Source organism: Conger conger, chromosome 3 (assembly GCF_963514075.1).
Source record: "Conger conger chromosome 3, fConCon1.1, whole genome shotgun sequence".
Lineage (NCBI taxonomy): Eukaryota > Metazoa > Chordata > Actinopteri > Anguilliformes > Congridae > Conger > Conger conger.
Window position 1 is genome coordinate 68365939 of NC_083762.1, and position 23735 is coordinate 68389673.

Consider the following 23735-nt stretch of genomic DNA (forward strand, 5'->3'; position numbering starts at 1 on the left):
CTCAGGTAAAGAAAATCATTTCTAAGACCTTTCTTCTATGCGTTATTGGATTCTTTGTTAAACGCATTGGTTTGTAAAAATAACAAAACACTTTCACACGTTCAAAAACACTTCAGGTAACGCTTTCATTTAACTATATTATCAATCCAAAAACCTGCTGGTTGTAGACAAAAGCTGGAAATGTCAACGTGTAGTCACTTACGAGGCCACCCCTGGTGTAAAATGCAGCAGTGACCAGCTTGAAATGCCAGCTATCAACTGTCCAAAAACATAACTTGAGCTGGTCTAACCATGTTGAGTATGAAGCTGGTCTAACTGGTCTGCCAGATGCCAGTTGTTTCAAAAACTTGATCTGGTTTTTTTTTCAGCAGGGACCACATGTGGCCAGTCATAGGATCCTATACCTAGGTAATTTGATCTAGCGGTGTCTGAAATTCTGCTACAGAATCCATCACAAGCCTTCCACAAGAAAGTCAATCGGCTCACAATTAATTTATCAAAGAATATCCAATAAATGCTGGTGTTATGTAGGTGTAAGGCTTGAAGGACTGTAGTGAATCTAGCAGTACCCTGCCAGTTAGATTTAACTTGGATCAAACTGTTGTGAGGATAACAATCTCAAAACATTATATGCCTACTGGCTGACCTCTGTAGAATTTTTACGAACACATACTGTATATCTCCAGTATATTAAGCATGGGGATGAGTAATAGGATTGATCGATCACTCGTTGGATTTGTGCCTACTCTATCTTTTTTATTTTCTCACGAAGGCTAGTGCTCTACTTGCATAACTATGCTGCCTCCATTTTTTAATTTAGCATATTTTAAAAAAGGAAAAAACATGTTAAAATAGAGGACATTTCTTCATCTCAAAAACCACATGTGAACCCAATTTCATACGAGTAGTAAACATATGTACTACAAAGATAAAACCACTTGTACAATGAGAGCAGAAGTGCTATTTTTATGAGTGCTATTTCACGTCGCAAATTTTGTTTTTATGTGTGAAAATTGTAGTTCACAGTTTAAAAAGTCATGTGACATGTGCAAATGACTCAGTGTGACCTATTTTGTCACATTTGGACATTTTCATTTGCATGTGAAAAAAGCCAGTCACATTTGAAAATGTCCAGTTTACTTTTGACATTGAGAATATGACTAAACTCCAGTATATATGCACACTATGATGCTATAGAATAGGTGTTGTATTTGAGCAATTGAAACAAATATCTGTTAATTTGCGTTTGTTCATTTGCAACCCTAGATTGTGTTCATTGTGTCAGGGCGTGCTTTGTCCAAATGCAGTTTGAAGCAGGGTGCAATTGATTCAGGTTTAAGCTTGTCCTGCCCATGTGACCTTGGGCCAATTTTGTAAAGGAGTATGTATTAAGGAGCAAAATGAGCTCTGCTGTAATGATATAATCCACAGGCTGTTTAAATTGATGTATTATTGCATTGATCAAAGTTGGGGGTTCTGGATCACACACACACCACACACAAACACACACACACAGATACTCTGGCACACACACACAGATACACTGAGACAGACACGCACGCATATTCATGTATTCATCATGCACATACACACATACATACATACATACATACATATAAACATAGATACATGCATGCTTACTTACCTCCACACATACACACATTACCAATGTGTGGAATTGCTAATTGCACACATCTCCCATCGGTAAAGCTCTTAAATAAGGTTAAGGTACTATGCCACACCTCATTTTGAGTCATTTTATATCAACAGCACATGCTAGTGTATATAGCTCACGATAAGGATTCATGTCTTATAGATGTACAGATAAGAGACCACTTTATTTTTCAGGTTGCCAAGCAACATTTTGAAATTACCTGTGTCAGTTGAGCAGGAAGGGGTTTGGTAAGCAGTTTGCTGCTTGCGATGTCACTGAGGAACTGGCCTTGGCCAGCAATTGCTTATTTGACAGCTCTGTCAAAGCACAGACAGGAAGTAGTGGCTTTTCATGACTGTAGCCACTGGCTTGACACACAAGGAGGGGGGATGGTACAAAAAGAGAAACAAGCTTCTATTTTTTTGTGCACCCTGTTACCCTAAGGCAGGTCCAAAAATAGTTTGGCAGGACAGATTGAACATGCTTGCAAAAAACATATCTGTTCACTCAGTGGGAGGTCTCAGTACTAAAACTCATCTTTGTGAAAGTAACATAACATTGCCTAACATAATGGCGATAACAGGCCATTCAGCCCAGCAGTGCTCAGCTTTTCATTTTTCAATATTTTCAGTCTCATCTTTTGTTGTTATTCCTGAAATTATTAATGTATAATGCATTTAAATTGCGTTATTTACATCCCTCACTGTAGTTGCTCGTGTCTATTTTCTGTGTGCTTAATTTTTACTCACAACTTTGAACAATAGTGCTGCATGGTGCTTATTACTGTTAGTAGCACTAACTGAATTTAATTAAGTTCAGGTCTATTCAGTGCTATTCTATTCTATTCTGAAGTTGTAACTGGATTCCCTTAGTGCTACATAACAACACACAACGCCCATAGCCACAGTCTGCTAAGCTGAGTGATGTTAAAATGTGAGCTGAATTGTGAGGGAGTTTCAAAGACTTTGCTACACGTCAACGCTATTTTCCTACAGTCGACTGAACACCTTCTACTCTACATGACTAGCTATCCTTCTGGAGTGAGAGATTTCACAGGAGCTGCAGTCTGCAGTCACTCAATCTGCCTTGGCCTTCAATGTAGCTGTATGAAGAACTGTGATAGGCTGTAAGAACTCCCATCTGCCACCTGTAAATATCAATTTTTGACTATCTCTGTTTCTAGTGTGAGATTCTTATTGATAGATTTATTTTTTCCTAATTAAGAAGTGCTAGTATGATAAGACTGTTATGGGCAATTCCACAGTGACTGACGTTACAACTGCTGGATATTTGGGTGGTACAGCGCAATACAGCTACATAAGAGACCCTTTTTTATAATCCTCAGGTGTCAATAACTTTTATCAGTCTCTATTATGTAGCTGGATTGGGCTTTACCACCCAAATATCCAGCAGTTGTAACGTCACTCACTGTGGAATTGGCCTTATGTAGCCCATAGGGCAGCTAACTGTCATATCATATATGTCTTGCTGTATACCCAGAGGCTGCACTCCCTTTCATGGCTTTCTCTACTGCACTCCCATTTCTATCTCTCTATGTCTGTGTGAATAAGGTGGAAAAAATACAAAAGAAGGGCAGCCTACACACTCATTTTTTAAAAAGAAAAAGAAAGAATTGCTCACTGAGTCTCCCATGTACCACCCACGCACATACACTACTAAGTGTGCTGTGCTGAAATGTGTGTACCCCTCTGGTTCACTCACCTGCAAGCCAGTGATCGCTTCAAAACCTACAGACCGCAGAGTATTACAGGACAGTTAGCCTTGGTCAGAGAAGAGGCAAATCTGCCTGAAAACAACCCGATAGCCTGCAAGCACTTTGGCGCATTGTTTGGTGCAACTAAAGCTACCGTAACCTGAGGAAAGCTGACCGACTTAATGGAGTCTCTCCCAGGTGGGATGGGGCAGGTCACATGCTCCCACAAAACATTCCTCATCCTAGCCAGCTAATGACATAACCCAGGCCTGAACCTGTGGCTGCTGGCCCCGGTCTGGACTCCTGCTGTGTCTCACTCTGCAGCTCCGTGTGTTTCATTGTGTTAAAGAGCACAGGGCTGCAGTCTGAACCAGGTTTCACAGAACACAGTTTGTCTCAGGTCTTGAACTGTTACGCCCGGTTAGCGTTCTGTAGCACAATGCCTGTGCTACTATTGGACTGTGTGTGCCATGACATTAGTAATATTCTCCACTACCATTGGACCTGCGCTAGTGCAGCGGGGTTAGCTCGACTAGTTCGCTAGTGAAAGCACGGTGAAGTGCAGCAAAGGCTTAGGTTACCGTGACAACGCTCCCTGATGGCATAACCCCCAAATTCAAAATAACGTTTTTGCCCTTATCCAGGGGGTGATTCTGCCTTTAGCCGACTGGTATCGCGTCTGTCTCAGAAATCTTTGGGGGAGTGAGAAGCCGGGGTTCCAATCCCAAAATCTCGTTACGCTGTTCTGCACACCTGTGTGTCAGGGTTCCAGCAGACTAAATACCTATGGCACGTGTTCCACACTCACTCCTGCACATGAAAGATGGTCATGGGATATGCGGTCCAGACTCAGAAAGGGCACATGATCAGCGGGGGGGGGGGGCAGCTTCGGCCAGCTTCAAAGCAGTTTGGGGTGGGGGGAGTTGTTGGCCTAAATATGAAACTAACACGCTTTGAGCACCGAGAGACTGCACAGGACTCAACACTGGCTTCCGTCCACTTAAACAGGTCACTTATCTGTTAAACCAGTATATCATATTGCTTCAAATTGCTCTTCAAATAGAATCTATACAGTAATGAGCATTCAATAGACTTGTGGTTATTTGATACAAATTATTAGCCTTTGGGGTTCAACTTTACTTTAGTTTTAAACTGAGTTTTTTAGCCCAAAAAATTTGCAGACACTGTGTTCAGTGCTGGTATGCATTTTTTAACATGCACACACATGTAGGACTGGAGAGAGGATGTATCAATGCAACACTGCACTGCAGAGCCTCCCATTTTCGCTATTCCTGGCTCTCGACAATGATACATGCATTTATCAATGCATTTATGAATTAACATGCATTTATGAATTCATGAAGCAGTCAAAAAGAACATCTTTATTCCTATTCCTAAATTCCATATTGCACAATAGCCTGAGCACTTTGTATATGCCATATAATCACATATAACTTATACAAATAAGCTTTTTACAGGGGTATTATGCCAACTGTTTCCAGGACACACACAGGTTAATGCTCATTGGTATATTGGTGCCACTGATTATGTCTTGTTTCTAGGCTGAATGACAGCTATGGCTGCTGCACCCAGTTGTAGATTGTCCTTGAGTTTGACCTCATTGAGAGCCACTGCCTGAACATCATTTTGTTTATATCTTTCTCTTTCCTTTATCTGCTTCCCTTTCTTTTCCCCTTTTGACATCGTATCTTATCATATCTTATCATATCTCTTTGACCCTTGTTCTCTCTTTTTCACTTTCTCCATTGTCACTCTGAACTGTCGCTCTGTGGCAACTCATTGGGGGATACACCTCCTCTCTTCTCTCACCCCTCACTCTCTCTCTCTCCTGTAGAGCCCTCCAATTTCAATCAACCCAGTATTTTTTTATGCCTTTTTTATGCCTCCACGCTTTTGGGTTGTCTGTCCGTCCGTCTGTTGTCCGCCTGTCTGTCCCATTCTTGTGAACATGATATCTCAGGAACGCCTTGAGGGAATTTCTTGAAATTTGGCACAAACATCCACTTTGACTAAAGGATGAACTGATTGCAATTTGGCGGTCAAAGGTCAAGGTCAACTTGACTGGTTGGCAGAGGCATACAACCACGAGGCAGTTATTTCACTCTAGTTTTTCTCTCTCTATCCCCCTCTCTCTGGCTTTCTATCCTTCTATCTCTCACACTCATTCTCTCTCTCTCCTTTTCCTCACCTCCCTCTGTTGGAGCCTGTTTGTTTTTGGAGTGGATTATGGTATAAGAGACAGATTTACACCATATGGCGGAAGCAATCAGGGATAGTACTGAACCAGATTAGGATTCTATGATGCATACTGCTTTAAAGGACTGCATCCGGCCAGTGAGAGGGAATCTATATGGGCACACGTATATATCTCCTGAAGGGTGATTTGGAGTCTGATGCTCTATGGCACTCTATATTTCCCTCTGACTGAACAGATTAGAACATGTGTGCTCGTCAAGGCGGGCTGACGAGGCTAATCTTGTTATTAATCTACAGTCAAAGCGACTTGTGTGTATCTCGCTTTCAATTCTGCTTTATCTTTCCGCTTGCTATTAATAAACAGGAGATCTATTTAGGCAAGGATGTGGTTTCGCTCAGGTGTGAAAGTCCACCCACAGGATTCATAACATTTTAGATTGAAAGGAAGGCAAAGTGGACCTGAGAGGTTTTGGAAATTATTTTGTATTTTCAAAAATGGGGGTTGCGTGTGTGTGTGTGTGTGTATATATATATATATATATATATATATATGTGTGTGTGTGTGTGTGTGTGTATATGTGTGTGTGTGTGTGTGTATGTGTGTGTGTGTGTGTGTGCATGTGAGCACAGTATGTGTGTGCATGTGTGTTTGTGTGTGCGCTCACAGGTGTGTGTGTGCTTGTGGGTGTGTGTGTGTGTTTGTGTGTGTGCTCGCAGGTGTGTGTGTGCTTGTGGGTGTGTGTGTGTGTGTGTGTTTGTGTGTGCGCACACAGGTGTGTGTGTGTGTGTGTGTGTGTGTGTTTTTGTGTGTGCACTCGCAGGTGTGTGTGTGTGTGTGTGTGTGTTTGTGTGTGCGCTCGCAGGTGTGTGTGTGTGCTTGTGGGTGTGTGTGTGTGTTTGTGTGTGCGTCTGCAGGTGTGTGTGTGCTTGTGGGTGTGTGTGTGTGTTTGTGTGCACTCGCAGGTGTGTGCATGTGTCGGGTGTAGGAGGGGAGGGGGGGCTTGCAGTGCAGTCTGTGCCAAAAGGATAATAAGCACTCTGACAGGGCGGAAGACAGCTCAGGCTGGACTTGCTTGGCTGGTACATAAGCATCAGCCTAATGTCCACTGATGGCTGACACATCCGGGAGCTGGCAAGCTCCACGTGAGATGTATCATTTGTGACAAGTGCAATGTCAGGATGGGGAAAGCACGGCGTGTTTTCCACTTAAATAGATTGACTGTTTCATATGGTGGGTCTAGCTCCCCCGCGCTGCGCCGTGGAGTTCAGATAATCAATGCAGCAGCCAAGAGGGGGCTGTATGAGGAAACATCCAGCACAAGACAACCGCATGATTGTGCTGTGTGTGTTTGTCTGTGTATCTGCTGTGAATTAGCATGTTATGCTGTGTTTATGTATGCGTGAGTTTGTGTGTGTTTATGTGCGTGTACATGGACATGCGTGAGTGTGTGGTGTGTGCGTCAGTGTGGTGTGTGCCTGTGTGTCAGTGTGTCTGTGTGTATGCATCCGTGTCTATGTGTGTGCGTGTGTGTGTATGTGGGTGTGTGTGCATGTGTGTGTGTGTGTGTGTGTGTGTGTGTGTGTGTGATTTCAGCTCCTTTTCTTATTTTTTCAGCCCCAGTGCCCAGCCAGGGGGCTACTGTGGAAATTTGCCTGTTCCCATGGCAACATTTCATGTCACCGTCTTATGGCGGCCCTTAGCACAGCATTAGTGGTTCTCCAGGAGCACTCTCTGTGCTTCTCCACGTGTGTGTGTGTGTGTATGCGTGTGTGTGAGAGAGAGGGAGAGAGAGACGGAGAGAGTCTTAGTCCTGTTATACACGTTCTGATACCTCAGCTGTAACAAACAGTTATTCACTCACTCATTCACTCATTGATTCATTGATTGAAGTGGATGCTTTTATCCAAGCAACATGCAAGGTTGCCATGGCAAGATATGCCTTGTGCAACTTTACTCCGATATCAGAGCAAATAGTGCAGGTGTGTCAGGTAGATCCATGTGCGTGTGTGCGTGCCTGCCCTGTGCATCATGGTGCCCAAAGTGACTTTGAGGCATAGAGAGAGGAGGGTCAGCTTAATGGAAGACAGATACAAATGACTGCACCAGTCACTTGCTACGCTGCCTTGTTGTGAGTACTCCCATCTAGTGGTGTCCTGGAGAACTGCAGGGAAATATAAAGCTGCAGGTATTTAGTTCAGTCAAGCATACTAGCTCTTATGTCTGTAAAATGTACAATTGAATCATTTTGCAGATGCTTTTTGCAAAAAAATAAATAAAAAATGCATATGTTCAATTTATCTTGAGGTCTTTCTATTACAAGTAATTTATGTATTAGGAAAAATCACAGATGAACCCTTTCCCTGAAAGGTAATTGGAAATGAATACGGACTTGATGCACCAGCCTGTTTGAGTCATCAAAGCAGAAACCGTCAGATGTCGGCACTGCGGTCCTCGAGGCAGGAACGCCGCAGACAAAATGCATACAGTTCAACATTTTCTATCTAGACAACTGAATGAAATGAACTTATTTAAAGTTGTTGCGAGTTATGTTTTTTGGGGGGTTTTTTGGGGGGGGAGGTGAAGACTACAGGAATCTGTGAGCTGTCGATACATTTTGAACAACATGGTATCCAGCTCCTATGATCCTCTTCTTTGCTCTGCCGCACCCCTCTGGTGTTACACCGTCAAGCTGCACTTTTGATCGTTCACAGAACAGCAAGCCACCATCTCCATCTGGAGCCCTGAGTCAGAGCACGGCTGATTGGCTGTTCACATTGCCGTGGCGACAGTGTCGAAATCACAAGGAGACAACTACAGAAACGGTGCACAGTTTCACAACCTGTTCAGAGATGAGTAAAAACTCCCCTGTACATCCGAAAATCAGAAGTTGGTTTTGGGGTGTCTGTGGCATCCCCAACTTCCTGTAACCTGTCTGCCAGTCTGTAGGGCTCCATCAGCCCCGTGTGCATAATTCGTGTTTTATTTTAGCTTGTTTTGACCAGGTAGGTCCCTTACAAAAATACTGCAGCTACTGAAGTTATACTGTAGTCTTAACTGAAGTACAATGCAGTGCAATGCAGTTAAAATGCAGTACAATTACAAGAGTTCTACTTCGAGGGTACTGCACTTGAAGTAGGAAAAACTGTACTGCAATAATTACAATCATTACAGCTACAGTTCCACCGCAGTTATTTTTGTAAGCTGCGAACAGAGAACTTAATTCTCTTTGGCAGTGACGACCTAGAGAGCAACAATGAGAGGGATAAAGATGTGGCCACGTGTACAGGCTGTTTTTGACCCGGACACTGAGGTCAGCACCTCCTAGGGTTTTGCAATGAGTATCAGGGGATCTTTCACAAACAGAGTGAGTCAGCGTGACAGTTTAAGCATTGAGGATGTGTGTTTATCTGACAGACAGTCAGAGTTCTGTTTCTCAACCCACGTGTAGTCAAATTCCCAAGTGGGGCCAAGCTGGGTCTCTAGATACAGAGGCTAGTCTTTCTGCCTCTCAGAATTATTACATGACATTACATTTATTAAGCAGATGCTCTTCTCCAGACCATCGTACAATGATAGAGAACATGGTACATCCACCTGAGAAGTGTGGGCAACAGAGCAAGACGTGGCTAATAACATTCCCAGAGAAGAAATTCCAACATCACTAAAGCACTACTTGTAAGTGAACATACGTCAACTACAACCATCACATAAATCATAGATTCATACAGCTAATGTCCATATAAAACCATAAAGTATGGTTACATATGAAAAGAGGGACACGGTGGAAATAATATTGGGGAATATGGGCGGTTTTTCTGTTCTGTATAAATCTACCCACTTAACACGGTGGGTAGCTTTTTCTTCCAAGCTGTACAATCTGTTTGGTAAGTGTTTTTCAGGTGGGTGGGATTTTTGGAGTTCTGTTATATGGAAACTTGCCTATGTGGCCTGCTGTTTTGGTAAAAGATGATATATTTTTCCCTGAGTGTGTCTAGGAGTAAAACCATTTTTTATTTTCCATATTCCTTATTTGATATGACCTATCGCATATTTTTGCCGATAACCCACTGAGCACTTGTATTATGGCACTCTTTGAGAACAAACACGGTATGTTGTTGCTAGGCACGGCGGCACATTCCAACCATATCCATAACCAGCCCGTGTGTGATAAGAAAATTGAAGTCAATATTCTCTGCCCTTCTTTTCCCTGCGAGATTGAAGATGATGTTGACTTGCACCGAGCCCTATAATAAGAGGCAGTCATAGTGATGTAAATACTGCTGAAGGAGTGTCCCGGGTGCAGACCAATACGCTTTGAGCAACACCCACTTCCGCGTGGCCGTTTTCTTCTCCTGCGCATGTGGTCGGACCGGTTATCTCACTCTATTTTTAGCTCCCTCCCTCGCAGTGATTCGCCAGCACTCACCTGAGCACACCTGGGCGAAAGGGGAAGTGAAATCACAGGGCTTGATGACTGGTGTTGAGGAAGGGAGGGGCATGTCTTGCCTCACCTTTGCGGATGGGAATCTGGCGGTTGACGGCAGTGAAAGAGGAAGTCAGTCTGCCTCCGGTCTGAAGCAGGATCATGCCGAGTCTGTGCCCCTCCAGCGGGTGCTGCCTGGCCCCTATCCTGTGCCTCAGGGACCTCCGGGGCGTGTGGGGGGGGACCCACGATAATGGGTCGGGGGACCTGGTGCTGTCCGAGTCGGGGTACTCGGAGGACCTCAGCAGAGGGGGTACGCTGGAGCTGTACAACAACGACATCCAGGTTCGGTCTCCTCTACCTGTCCGTCTTCTTCCTGTCAAGTTCTCGCATCTTCTCTTTCCCTCTCACCGATTCGCCCAGTGTAACCACACCGGTGGACTGGGTTTAAATTCTGGGAGCGTACACATTGATACTTTGTACTTGGTGAATTTATACTGGGGAAAAGCTGTACTTGGCTGCTTTTCAATTGTTGTTTTCTACTGCAGACATAACATTCAGCCACTACAGTCACAACAGAGTGTGATTGCACTTGTACCGACCTCTGGAGTCTCTGTACATATACACTGGAGCCGCTTAATGTTAAATTGTAATTCTTTTCCCCTGGTTGTTGCGTACAGTCAGATCTGTCTACTCCTGCTACCGAGTGACAAGTGATTTGGGACTTTCCTACACCCCTAGCAGGGGACTGCCTGTGACAGCTCCACCTAATAATGCAGCCTTAATTGGCTCAGATGTAATTGTAGCCAGGCTAATAAGAGTCCTGTCTGAGCGACATCCTGCTCGCAGGTCACTCTCCTCACACCTCTCCCCCTGGAAAGGGCCGGTGCGGGGCGGAGGGAGGGTGGGGGAGAGGGGGATATTTGGCTCGGTGTTCGGCACTTAATTGCTGTATTGATCTGGCCGTTTGCTCCATTGATCCTGCCGTCAGCTCAACCCTCCACTCTCACTCCATCTGTCAGTCAGGCTGGGTGTGATTTCCTTACGGCTGGTATGAACGGGGTCTCACCAGAGCCACAGTTGGCATTCTTGTTCAGATTTGTTTCTTTGATTGATTATGCGCTGATAGTCGGTATGGCTTTGTCTGAAATTCCACACCAGCTAATACTGTGATTTTCATTCCTGGTCCTGGCGGGCCACAGGGTGTGCTGGTTGTTGTTGTTACTGGGCGCGTTATTGATCGATTAAAGCAGCGGATTTACACAGTTAACTCGCCTCACTTGGGTTCTTGGGTCTGAATTGGTTGCTGATATTAAAGCTAGCTTAGCTATATAGTGCAATCTGAAGTACACGCGAGTGAAACGGGACTTTCGGGGGAATTTTTGAAGTTAATTCGCCTGTCAAATGAGCATGCACGCAGCTGTGTGAAAAGGATATTGATTGGAGGGGAACAGAAAATGTATGATTATTACAAGTATGACAAGTGCTAAAAATCTTATACAACATTTTGGAAAACATTTTTACAGGTACTGTAGAATCCATGAAAAAGATGTCATACAAGACAAAGAAAGGGAATATGGTGTCAAGGAAACCAGAAGGCAGCCAAAAGATTTTTTTGTTGCATCTATTTTCATTCTGCCTTCACTGTGCCAAAGTCTAGGGCCTTGGTGAGAGTCAGATCATTAGAGTAATTGCAGTTGACCCCCAGTAACCCTTTCCACACCGCAGGAACAGTAAATAGGTTTCCGTGATTTAACGAGGTCTCCATCCTCCTCCCTCTGCTGCAGCCCTGTGTCTGCCTGTCTGGCGTGGGCCCTCCCCTGGCTGCTCCTAATTGTCCAGTTAAATGATTTTATTGGTTAATTGGGACGAACGGACAGTTGCCGAGCGCTAAAGCTCAAGTGGCCGTCGATGATGTGAAGCAGACGGGCGGCAGGAAGGAGCGCTTGGACTCACCCAACCGGAACAGAGGGCTGGATAGTTGCAGCTTAGATTCCTCTACTTATTCAGAATGCTGTAAACAGTGCAATTAGGCCACGTTTCAGATTCTCGGGAACTTAATAATGTTTAATCAACTGTCCAATCAGTTAATCGATCAATGCCTCACATTCTAAATTATGGAAAATGGAGCTGTTATTTTTACCGCTGTTTTGGTTATTGTTTTGCCGACAGATTACTTATACTAAATAACTCCTTTCTTTCTTTTATATGCAGAGTTCATATCTGCCAATCTCTCCATTGCCCTAAGATAAAATGGCTTTTCTTTTCAAAATGGTGAAGTGAAGAATTCCGTGCTGTTTGGTGGACACAGAGAAATGTGTGCCTCTTGTTTTGGTTTGATGTTTTGTTCTGCATGAATGCAATTTGAGTTTATCTTCTTGCGGAGAGGGTGGTTTATGCTCATTTGTTCAGTATGTACCCACAGGCACAAAGCCTGCCTGCTGTGCTTGGGAAGGCACTTATGTACATGGCAATTCTGAGGCATATTTGAGTCTGGACTATTCATCAGTTACCTAGGGGTACGTACTGGAGTATTCTCATGGACTGGACAGAGACCTGTGTGTGTGTGTGCGTGTGTGTGTGTGTGTGCGTTTGTATGTGTGTGTGTGGTGTGTGTGTGTGTGTGTGTGTGTATGTGTGTGTGTGTGTGTGTGTGTGTGTATGTGTGTGCGTGCGTGCGTGCGTGCGTGCGTGTATGTGTCTATGTGTGTGTGTATGTCTGTGTGTGTGTGCGCATACATTGATTGGGTGTATAGTGTGAGGAGGGATGTGTGTGTGTGTGTGTGTGTGTGCACATACATTGATATGGGTGTATAGTGTGAGGAGGGGTGTGTGTGTGTGTGTGTGTGTGTGCACATACATTGATATGGGTGTATAGTGTGAGGAGGGGTGTGTGTGTGTGTGTATGTGTGCACATACATTGATATGGGTGTATAGTGTGTGTGTGTGTGTGTGTGTGCACATACATTGATATGGGTGGTGTGAGGAGGGGTGTAACTTGTGTGTGGTGGTTTGATAAATTGCTGTCCAGTTCAACATGCTCACTTTTTTTCCTGCATGTCGTTCAGCACATAAATCATTTTTATTATACGTTCGTCTCCCTTTATAATGTTTTGGGAGACAGTAGATGTGATTTGTACCAATGGACCAGACCGTAAAGAATGACATAAGCATTTCTCAGGAAGAGAAATTCTCTTCAGGCTTACTTACGTATATATCTTATCTGAAGAATGAGGACAGGACACTTACGTCTGCTGTTCATGTGAGTGAATAACTTTGAAACTAAAATGAATCACAAGACCAGGCTAAACAACAAAGGCACTTACTCTGTGTGATTAGGCTGCAAACAAATCACTTTTAAATGTAGGCTGCAGTTCAGATAGAATCGGTGAAAGACGGAGGAGAAAACCCCATAATTAACACTTGTCCATTTCAGCAGTGACCCACGGAAAGAAAAGTAATTGTGCATGCCTCATTATTGCTAAATTAATGCCATACGTCCTGTAGTGACTCAGAATGCTGCTCTGGGATCATATCGTTAAAACACTGTGTACCCAAAGATAAGGGCGTCTTATTAACGGCAGATTGTCCGGGAAATGCAGGTGAAAGATAACAATAGAGGAATAAACCAACGTATCGAGTAGAACAGCTTTTCAACCACATATAGGTGCCACAATGGAAACTAAAGCCTTCCGTTGATTTCCAGTAAGGAGACATTAAATATATGGCACTGTGCAAAATAATTATTTATAAATTTGGTTTATATGTTTATTTTGTGGTTTTCTGCATTACTCTGTCAGTAGAATAGAGCAAATTTGAGTATTTATTGGCCAAATAATTCAACGTTACTGATATGTTTTTGTATTTCATTAAATTAATAGTTCACTTTTCTGATACAAACTTGACAGAGGAATGTTTGGGATAACCTGGAGAGCCAGAAGCAAGCAAGACAGCCAAAGTCTGCACACAAACTGTGGCCAGTTCTCCAATATGTCTGGAACGACCAACCAGCCAATTTTCTTATAAAACCGGAGGACAGTCTGCGTAAGGGAATGGATGCAGTTTTAAACGTGAGGAGTCGTCATAACAAATATTTATTTGATTTAGTTTACTGCAGTTTTTCTATATTTCTAAATTTTTTAAAGCATCTTTGTACTGAATTTTTTCCACATGTGCCTAAGACTTTTGCACAGTACTGTCTGTACAGGAAAACACCACCGAATTGGGAGCTCATCGCCCCCTCTCCCCTCCCCCCCTCCAAACCTTAGACCAGCGCTGCAGTACGTTACGCCCCTGCCTTCTGTGTCACTGGGTGTGGGTGCGACGCAGTCAGTGAGATACGACTTCACTGCGCCCATAAACCCCGCCTCGCACCGCCTATAAACAGCCGCTGCCTTTGTGTCATCTGTCCTCGGCTGGCGTGACTGTTTGCCCTCCAGGCTCTGCGCAGCATGCTAACACTAATGGCTCTTGTGTATAGCACCGTACGTCAGGGGGGCTCGTGGTCATCTCCCAGCCGCTAGCCTGAGTCTCAGGGATGTGCTGTCACTCTGCTGGCAGGCTAACATGAGACATTAACCCCCCAGTGGTGCTGTCCATCTGTGAGTGTGTGCGTGTGAGTGTGTGTGTGTGGGTGTCTACAGATGCTGCTTTCCCACAGAATCAAGAGGAAGAAATATAATTGTGTGTCTATCTGTGCCTGCATGTGTGTCTGTGTGTGTACATGTGTGTGTTTGTGTGTGTGTGTGTGTGTATGTATGTGTGTCTGTTTGTGTGTGTGTGTGTGTGTGTGTGTGTGTGTGTGTGTGTGTGTGTGCGTGCATGCGTGCGTGAGGAGTAGGTCTGATTGAGTGTGCTGAAACAGGGAATCAGATTTATCACAGGCCAGAGGCATTCTTGTCTTTATTAGTCAATGTTTTTCTTCTGTGGCACTGCGGTTCAGAGGAGGCTGTAGCTCTCCCCCCTGAGAAGCAGGCTGTGGTGAAGGCATTCCTGAGCTACCCTCTGCACCTGTGCTTCTAGATGCTGCTGGAACTACTGGCCTGTCGAATGGTTTCACTTTATTATGGTATGTAAATTGTCTTCAGATGGATGGAGTCGGCTAAAGTAACGGCCCTTGATGCAGGCATCAGTTTGTTACAGCTGCACACCGAGGACCGGGGTTCGATTCGAGGTCCTGCCAAAGCCAAGTTTGGCTGGCTCCTGTAGAGCGGCATAATTGGCTCGGAATAATACAACAGCTCCCGGGTGCCTGGGAATCACGGTCAGGGGTGAGACAATACGGCTTGCCCTATCCATCCAGGCCACCGAGGGATGGGGCCGTTGACGGTCAGCTAACATGGATAATTGGAATAGATGGGGTGTAATTGGCTGCCAAATTGGGAGAAAATGGGAAAAATTAGAAACAAAATTTTAAAAGAAGATGGAATCTGTGTGTGGGCTCGGCAGGGTGGATAACTATCAGCTGGCCTTATGTCCCAGACTGAAGCCTCTTTTCTGAAAGCCTGGTGTGGTTCAGAGCAATGAATCCATAATCAGCATTTTCTAACCAATCACATCAGCTCACTGAAGGCAGGCACACAGCAAACACAAACCAGGAAAGGCCGGATCATTGGTTGAATAGCAGGGGGCGTGTGTCAAACGTGTCACAGTTATGTGAGCCTCCATCTCAGGACCTGACCAACGTGTATGCTGGCATGTCCTTACGACTCTGGTTAGATAACTGTGTGGGAGAGGTACAGAGAACACCTCTGTGATGTAGACAGGTGAGGCTGCAGGTATTTTATGTGTTGTGGCTCCCGTGGGGACTGCGGTGGGAGATTCTTTGCCTGATGGGCATAGCAGCTGTTTATGAACAGGAAAGCAGAGTGCTCTCACGGGGGAGCTGTGTGGAAGCTGTGAGATCCGGGCATATCCAAATGCCGTCTCATAACTGCCAATCCAGCAGAGATCACTTAAGGGTTTTAGCCTTGCCGAGTGGAGAATATGCGCTTTTGCAGGGATTGAGAGATCAGCAGGGGCTTCCTTCAGTCGACAGTAGATGTGTTTGGCGAGAAAAAAAAGATAAATCTGACTAAATTCATGCTGCTCAAACCCAGTATGGGAGTTGGAAATGAACCTCAGCCATTCTATTTGAAGTATGTTTTTGATGACTTTCTCAGGGTGCTACAGGGGCGTGTGTGAGTGTGTGTTCCTGTGTATATGTATGTGTGTGTGTGTGTGTGTATGAGGCGTATCTGTGTGTGTGTATGAGCCGTGTGGTTGTGTATGAGGAGTGTGTGTGTGTGTGTGTGTATAAGGAGTGTGGTTGTGTATGAGGAATGTGTGTGTGTGTGTGTGTGTGTGTGTGAGAAGTGTATGTGTATGAGGAGTGTGTGTGTGTGTGTGAGGAGTGTGTCTGTCTGTGTATGACGACTGAGGCGTGTGGTTGTGTGTGTGTGTGCGTGTGTATGAGGACTGTGGTTGTGTGTGAGGCGTGTGGTTGTGTGTGTGTGTGTGCGTGTGTATGAGGAGTATGGTTGTGTGTGAGGAGTGTGTGTATATTCGGAGTGTGGTTGTGTGTGAGGAGTGTGTGTGTGTTTCAGAGCTTTTCCGCAGGGGTGCAGAGCAGAGGGAAGTTCACTCCTCCCCTGAGATGCTGAGTCAGAGGCAGGGAGAAAGATGCGTCTCTTCCCCCATCATTAGATTTTCCCTGCATGCAGTGGGCTGCGAGCCTATGAGTCTGTGTGTGGGAGAGTGATTGATTGGACAAAGCCTTTATTGTTAAAATTTTGCAGTACGGCCAACCAAAAGCTTTACCAGGGTTTGGATTTTCAACTATTTATTTTGCTGACTTTCCAGCAGACAGTTGACGATTATGTTGTGCCTGAAATTAAAGAATGTGTTGGTCAATAATGAACATAGAGATGCAGGGTATGTTCGTGTGTGTGTGTGTGTGTGTGTGTGAGACAGAGAGATAAAGACAAAGAGAAAGAGAGAGGACTGCTGTCTGGCACCTGATTACATGACATTGCAGTCCAGAACCAACTGGAACTCCAGAAGATTCCATCGTGCCCCAGGGGCAGCTGTTTCTCATTCCTCCTCTGATTGGCCGTCAGATTGTAGATGGGGAAGCGTTAACCCGCAGAACCCGGGCGAACACTCCATGATAACCATCTCTGCCTTCACTGCCCGTAAATGCTGACGATCGCTCGATAGGAGACAGGTGTCACCGGGGAGCCTAAAGCAATCTGCCGTAAAGAGTTTCAGAACTAAGCGGGTTCCTGTCTCAGCTCAGAGAGTGGCTTCATGGTCTGTTTAGACAGAAAAGTGAGCCTGTTGGAATGAGACAGATGGCCGCTGACATTGTTGAAAACTCTTTGTACCAGAGCCTACCCTGTCATACTCAGGCACTCACGGTGCCTGCAGTAATGGAATCAGGGCTGCGAGTGTTTTCTGCAGATCCCCGGTGCGTTGGGAGGCTTTGAACAGCGCTCCGCCTCTCTCTTTAATGGCGTGAAGTCTCCCATTGTGCCAGCCGGTGACCCACCGTTCGCTCTGTCACTCGGTCCCTTCATCGCACTCCCTCTCTTTTTCATTCTCTTTCTCTCCCTTTCTTCCCTTTCCTTCCTCCGCCCCCCCTCTTTCTCCCCGTCTCTTGCCGTCTTTACTTTCTCTCCCTTCATCTCCCTCCTCTTCCTCCCACTATTCGCACTCTCTCTCTCTCTCTCTCTGACTCACATCCTGTTCAGGGGCAGCAGCCTCCTCCTTTCTCCCTCTGTTCCTTCCTCCCACCTGGGGAGAATGAGGAGCTGTGGGCTCCGCTCACACAAACAGGAGGAGGAGGAGGAGAAAGGATTTGGAGGGTGTAGTCACACTCACACACACTTTGCAAGCAAGCGCACACACTCCACATGCATGTACACATACACGGACACACACACGTCCACATACTTATGCATACTTACATACATACTCAGATACTGAACACACACATGCAGAAGCATTTACACACGCACGCGCTTGCACGCACGCACACACGCACACGCATACATTGACAGATTTCCGTGCTGCACCAGTTGAAGAGTAAAGCTGTTAGGTGGTACTGCAGTGGCCATCGAAACGGGGAGGGGAAGGGAGGGGTGTGCGCTCAGCCATCAGAGCGAGGGCTGGCAGAGGACGTCGTCAGGCAGCTCTGAACAGCTCCACGCTTCTGTCCGCCTCTCCTGAGCTCTTCATCTCCGCTAGAGCCACACCTGCAGTCTGATCGCTCCCAGCAGTACCTGCTGCTCCACCGTCTGCTCCCCAGCTGGACCTCCCAGCTCCCTGCCACTCACAGACGCTGGCCCCACAATCCACCAGCATTTGTCCTTAAATCCCACGCAAAAAAAAATAAAAACAGTTTTCTTTGGAAGGTTTTTGAAGCTTCTTATTAAGTTTTTTTTTTAAGTATCTTAGGTTGGCGACACCGTTTTGGTGATTGCTGGAATAGATTGTTTGCGATGAAGAAAAACATTAGTCACATGAGTCAGGACAGATGTTGATTGAATCTACACGAATGACGTGCATGTGCCAACGGCTAAAGGAACGCGCCCTCTAGCTCTCGCAGTAGACGGGGATAGCCTGTAGGCCTGCTGAGTGACTCCGCAGAGGGACGGTGTGAGTAGAGGGGGACGTTGAGCACGTTCGCTGAGGGCGTACCGCCCTGAAAAGCATCGAACTTGCGCGCACATCGTTGCATAACGCAGCCTTGAAGAGCTGGTCGTGAGGCACGGCGAGCTCTGAGTCACAGCTCGTCACCGCGTCTGACTCCTGCGGGTGCTCGTCCGGATCCCGGAGAGGTGGAGGAGCGTGTCGGCTCATTCTGATCCTGCCTCTCAGTCCCCTGGGGGACATGAAACCCTGCATTCCTATTGGCTGCCACCAGGGAGCAGGGAGAAATCGTGGCCGCGAGATTGGGCGGTTTATGAAACGTGGGTCTGGTGACTTGCTTTCTGCGGCTGAGGTGTGTGTGTGTGTGTGTGTGTGTGTTTTAGTACTGGCCGGCAGCAGCACTTCTTGCTTTAATCTACTCTCTAGTCCAGTCCTCACACAGCAGCTGTCAGTACTGCCTGGAGGAGAAAACCTGTCAGGTGTGAATGTGTTTTATAGCACTCAAGGTTAAACAGAAGGCTATAATGCAATGCTCCCTCTGACTGCTACCGGTCTGGAATCAGTCCAACTGTGTGCAGTCCAACAACGTCAGTTCTTCTCATTCCATAGACCTGAACTGCAGTGTGTCTGTCTCCTCTTTGTGCTGTAGAGGTACTAATCACATGACTGCTTCTCTGCAGGAGAGGCAGACTGCAGCTGGATAGTGGCACTATGCTGTACGCACACACCTGCAAACACGCGCACACACACACACACTCCTCGTACAACGGCTCACCAGACAGATGCTCTCATGTGTCACCATCCATGAATGACACACTCATTTACTCATTTACTCTGGCTGGCAAACTCATGTCCGTCTCTGGTGAGCAGCTGTATTGTTTCATGACATCATTCACAAGCAGGGACTTGACTTGTGGGGACTTACAGTTTTCATGCCTTACGCACCCTGTGATCAATTTTCACTGATTCATATTCACATACGTACATATTAATGCCTTCCTCTTCACACAGTAGGTACACCTTCAGGAGAGATTTGCATAATCAGCCAGGTTCTGAACACAAACATGACAAAACAAAACAAATGCCTGCTAGGAAATGATGTAAGCAGTGAGCTGGAGAGACAAATTGCTAAAAACCTAATTGCTTGAAGAAAATTGCGAAGCCTTGTGTGTAATAAACGGGTGCCCGCACGGGAATGTCTCCTGATGCACCCACAGTGGTTTACAGCCGAACAAAGCGGACAGTTTTGGTTGTGGGGCGACCTCGGACCGAGAAAACGGAAAGCAGGGAGATAGCAACGGCAGATATCAGGGTTCTGAAGGATTTCCCCTGGATTCTCAAAGTTAGCTACCCTCTCCTAAGAGACGTCAGAAACGCCGCCTCGTGGAGCTGTGTGAAGGGGGTGTGTAGCGATGTAAAGGTTAGATTATCTCAACACTCCTAATCCTCCTCTCCTATCCAAAGTGCTCCGGTCATGAATAAGTGATGAGGTCTTGGCACGATAAGTGTATTAGAAATCCTGAGGTGCCAACTAGCTGCTTAGGAGAGAGCCTCTTCTGGGGCAGGTAGTGCTTGCATACGCAGCCAAATGTGGAGCGGGCAGCACTCAGTGTGATTAGCTAAGTGTTTTTTGTTTTTGTGATTTATCCATTATTTCTGAAATGACTGAGTCCCTGCCAAAACTTTAACCTTTCAGGAAGTTGTCAATGGCCCCTTTCTTTAAAGTGTTAGACTTTCCAGTTCCATCGGACTCATACGGGAAGGGGGGGTTATATCATGCACCTGGGCCAGGTTTTATCTTCTGATTGAAAGTGGTGCAGAAACACACACACACACAATAGTCCTTCCCCCTGCTTGACTTTCCTCTGTCTTTCTTTGGCAGAAAAGTGTGAAAGAGGGGCATCTACTCAAACAGACCAGCTCCTTCCAAAGATGGAAGAGAAGGTACTTCAAACTGCGTGGGCGGACCTTGTACTACGCCAAAGACTCCAAGGTAATGCACTAGTTCACGCAATCGATTGGTTTGTTAATCAAACCCAAGTTAAAATGCATATTTAAAAATGCATAATTCTTTAGATGCTGGACTGATTTGTCTTGGAAGAGGAAACGCTATGAACTAAACATGCAAGACCTGCTGTTCTAAATGTCCATGAAAACAGCTGTCAGTAATATGCTGGAATTTCCCTGGTATTTACAGGGTGAAATTATGTAAAATAATTATTTGCATTGTATTTGATTGTATTCAACAGTGTGGCTTATCTTTCCTCTGCTTCTTCTCAAAACATGTTCTAGCATGTATTCATCCAATGTTAAATGTTAATTGAAATGTGTTTTCTCTTGATTTGACTACAGTTGTGGGGCTGAATTTGTACTTTGTGGGGCTCTGTGTACTTTGCAGTCTCTGATATTTGATGAAGTGGACCTGTCAGATGCCAGTGTGGCAGAGACCAGTACCAAGAACATCAACAACAGCTTCACGGTACCGGTTTTCACCAAAAACATCTCAATTCTCGCTGTAGCTTATGGTTAAATAAAATGAGTAAATACTTTAACTCTCTCCTTCTCTCCTCTGGCCCTCTCTTTCTTTCTTTCTCTCCGCTCCCCTCTTTCACTTTCTTTCTGCCTCAGGTCATCACTCCTTTCCGGAAGCTGATGTTATGTGCAGAAAGCAGGAAGGAGATGGAGGACTGGATCAGTGCCCTGAAGTCAGTGCAAAAGTGGGAGACCTACGAGGTGAGAGATCCCACCTCCTGACCCCCCTGACCCCTGACCCCTGACCCAGCCCTCAGTCATGGCCCCTCCCCTCCCTGCGATTGACAGTCCGCCGTGTCTGTCCACACAGGCCAGCCTGTTCAACATGGAGCACTTTTCCGGAATGCACAACTGGTACGCCTGCTCCCACGCCCGGCCCACCTTCTGCAACGTGTGCCGGGAGGCGCTGTCCGGGGTCACCTCCCACGGCCTGTCCTGCGAAGGTAACCCCCTGCCGCCCCGCCAACCCCTCATACCGCCGTCCGCTGAGGAACCCTTCAGCCGCTCCATGTGTGTCAGTGCCTGAACCAGCGCCTGAATACGGTCGCCGCACACGCAATCACGTCTCTGGAGAGCTCCAGACACTCTTGCCTTAACACCTTGGGAGTGGCTCGAGCTGTAGCCGGGATGGGCTATAGGGATAGGGATGAGACTATAGTAACTCAAATAGCCATACGTTACAACATTGGTATGCAGAACAGCATCGGTGAACACCGCAATTCATCAAACCTGGAAGTGGATGGGCTAGAGCAGCAGAAAACCTCATAAGTCTCATAAATACCTCATAAAGTGTTCACTGAGGGTATATGACTCACACTTCTGCTTGCCTGTCAGGCTTTCCTCTGTGACTCAGTCTATGCTGGAATTGCCTTCTTCACCTTAGACCAAACTTCACTGAGTTGATGTGATTGATTCGAATATTGGTTACATTCCAAAATGGGGTTGACTTATTCTGTTCTCTCCCCTGTTGTCCCCTGTCTCTGTCTGTCTGTCTGTCTGTCTGTCCATATACCCAAGTGTGCAAGTTCAAGGCCCACAAGCGCTGTGCTGTGAGGTCCACCAACAGCTGCAAATGGACCACGCTGGCGTCCATCGGCAACGACGTCATCGAGGATGAGGAGGGGGTGAGTGGGGCTCTGGCCGGGGAATCTGGGACAAGCGGCTGTTTAGAGAAACCTCTTTGAAGATGCAGCCCATATTTCCCAGCTGCACTCTGAGGAACCTTACAGTCTTGACAAGAATCAGGCCACGGGGCACGGGGTTCCCCACGGGTCCAATTTAGAAGACTGCTGAATTCTCTTCAGGGGAAGAGGGGTGGGGTGTGTATTTCTCCTTTTCGGGAGCCAGATTTCCGGGGATGCAGTAGCCTGTGTCAGGACAGCTCCCACCGGATGGGTCAGAACTGAGGGGCCTCTGGAGATCTGAACCATTTGAGCTCGAATGATCATCCGGAAACTAAACCAGTGTACAGTCTCCAGAGCAGCAGGCCTGGGTCAAAGAATTAATAACCTGATTACTTTAACTCTTTCTGGCAACTGTAAAAATATAGTAGTTCTGACAGATTTAATTTAGCTTTAAAAGGCTAGTACTGGTTTATATATTTAACTGATTCTCCTTCACACAATTGAGTCACATCTCCAATACAATTGTGGGCATGTGAGTAATGAATGAAAAGGTTCAGTATTGATGGTTCAGAAAACAACCCTTGGTGCCTACTGAGCAGGTTGGTTTCAGTGTGTGTTTGTGTGTGTGTGTGTTTGTGCTTATGTGTTTTTGTGTTTGTGTGTTTCTGCAGTTCTCCATGCCCCACCAGTGGCTGGAGGGGAACCTCCCCGTTAGCGCCAAGTGTGTGGTGTGCGACCGTAACTGCGGCAGTGTGAGGAGACTGCAGGACTGGCGATGCCTGTGGTGCAAGGCCATCGTGAGTTTTTCTCTCTAACACTCATTCTTACACTTACAAGTGCATAGGTTCTTCCACAAGCTAAAGCATCACATCCATAACTAGTAAAATACACATGAAGTGCTGTTCTAAACAACAAATACAGTCATTGTAAGTGCAGTTTTTTTTTTCACTCACTCTCTAATACTCCTGTTTGCAGTGCAGTGCAGTGCAGCTGGTTTGATGAGACGGGTCATTTCAGTGAGAAAGTGACACATTTTGGCACCGTTTGACAGCTGGGCACAGATGTGAGTGAAAGCATAGCTAGCTGGATATGAGTCTCAGGCGTCTCCAGGAAGCAATAAAATCAGAAAGAGCTGTGGAACTGACATGTCACAATATAGCAGGCATCAGCAGCTCACAGTCCTTGAGGGACAACACTGCTGGTTTTCCACCCTCCCTTTACCTGGGAGTCAGGTGTGAAGCCAGTCAGTAGCACTAATTACCCGGGAGAAAAGAAAACCAGGGCTGGATTTGGATTTGAGGGCCAGAGTTGATGATTCCTGCAATATAGGAATACATTAATTTGTTTTGAAACCTTTATTTTTAAGTATTGAGGAAATAGTAATATGAGCGTGTGTGTGTGTTTGGCTGCATGTGCGTGTGTGTGTGTGTGTGTATTTT

General features: G+C 45.9%; 1 protein-coding gene across 4 annotated transcripts in view; it reads left to right on the forward strand.

Annotated features, from left to right (window-relative positions):
• Positions 1 to 23735, forward strand: part of si:dkey-172j4.3 (diacylglycerol kinase delta) — a 71507-nt gene that overhangs the window by 27893 nt on the left and 19879 nt on the right. For 3 of the 4 annotated variants that reach the window (XM_061234452.1, XM_061234454.1, XM_061234453.1), the window contains 6 exons: positions 20523 to 20633; positions 21039 to 21119; positions 21269 to 21373; positions 21483 to 21615; positions 22190 to 22296; positions 22968 to 23093. In XM_061234452.1, the coding sequence (XP_061090436.1) occupies positions 20523 to 20633; positions 21039 to 21119; positions 21269 to 21373; positions 21483 to 21615; positions 22190 to 22296; positions 22968 to 23093 (663 nt within the window). Of the gene's footprint in view, positions 1 to 10122; positions 10355 to 20522; positions 20634 to 21038; positions 21120 to 21268; positions 21374 to 21482; positions 21616 to 22189; positions 22297 to 22967; positions 23094 to 23735 lie in introns of those variants that run through there. The other variant, XM_061234455.1, reaches the window with a different exon arrangement.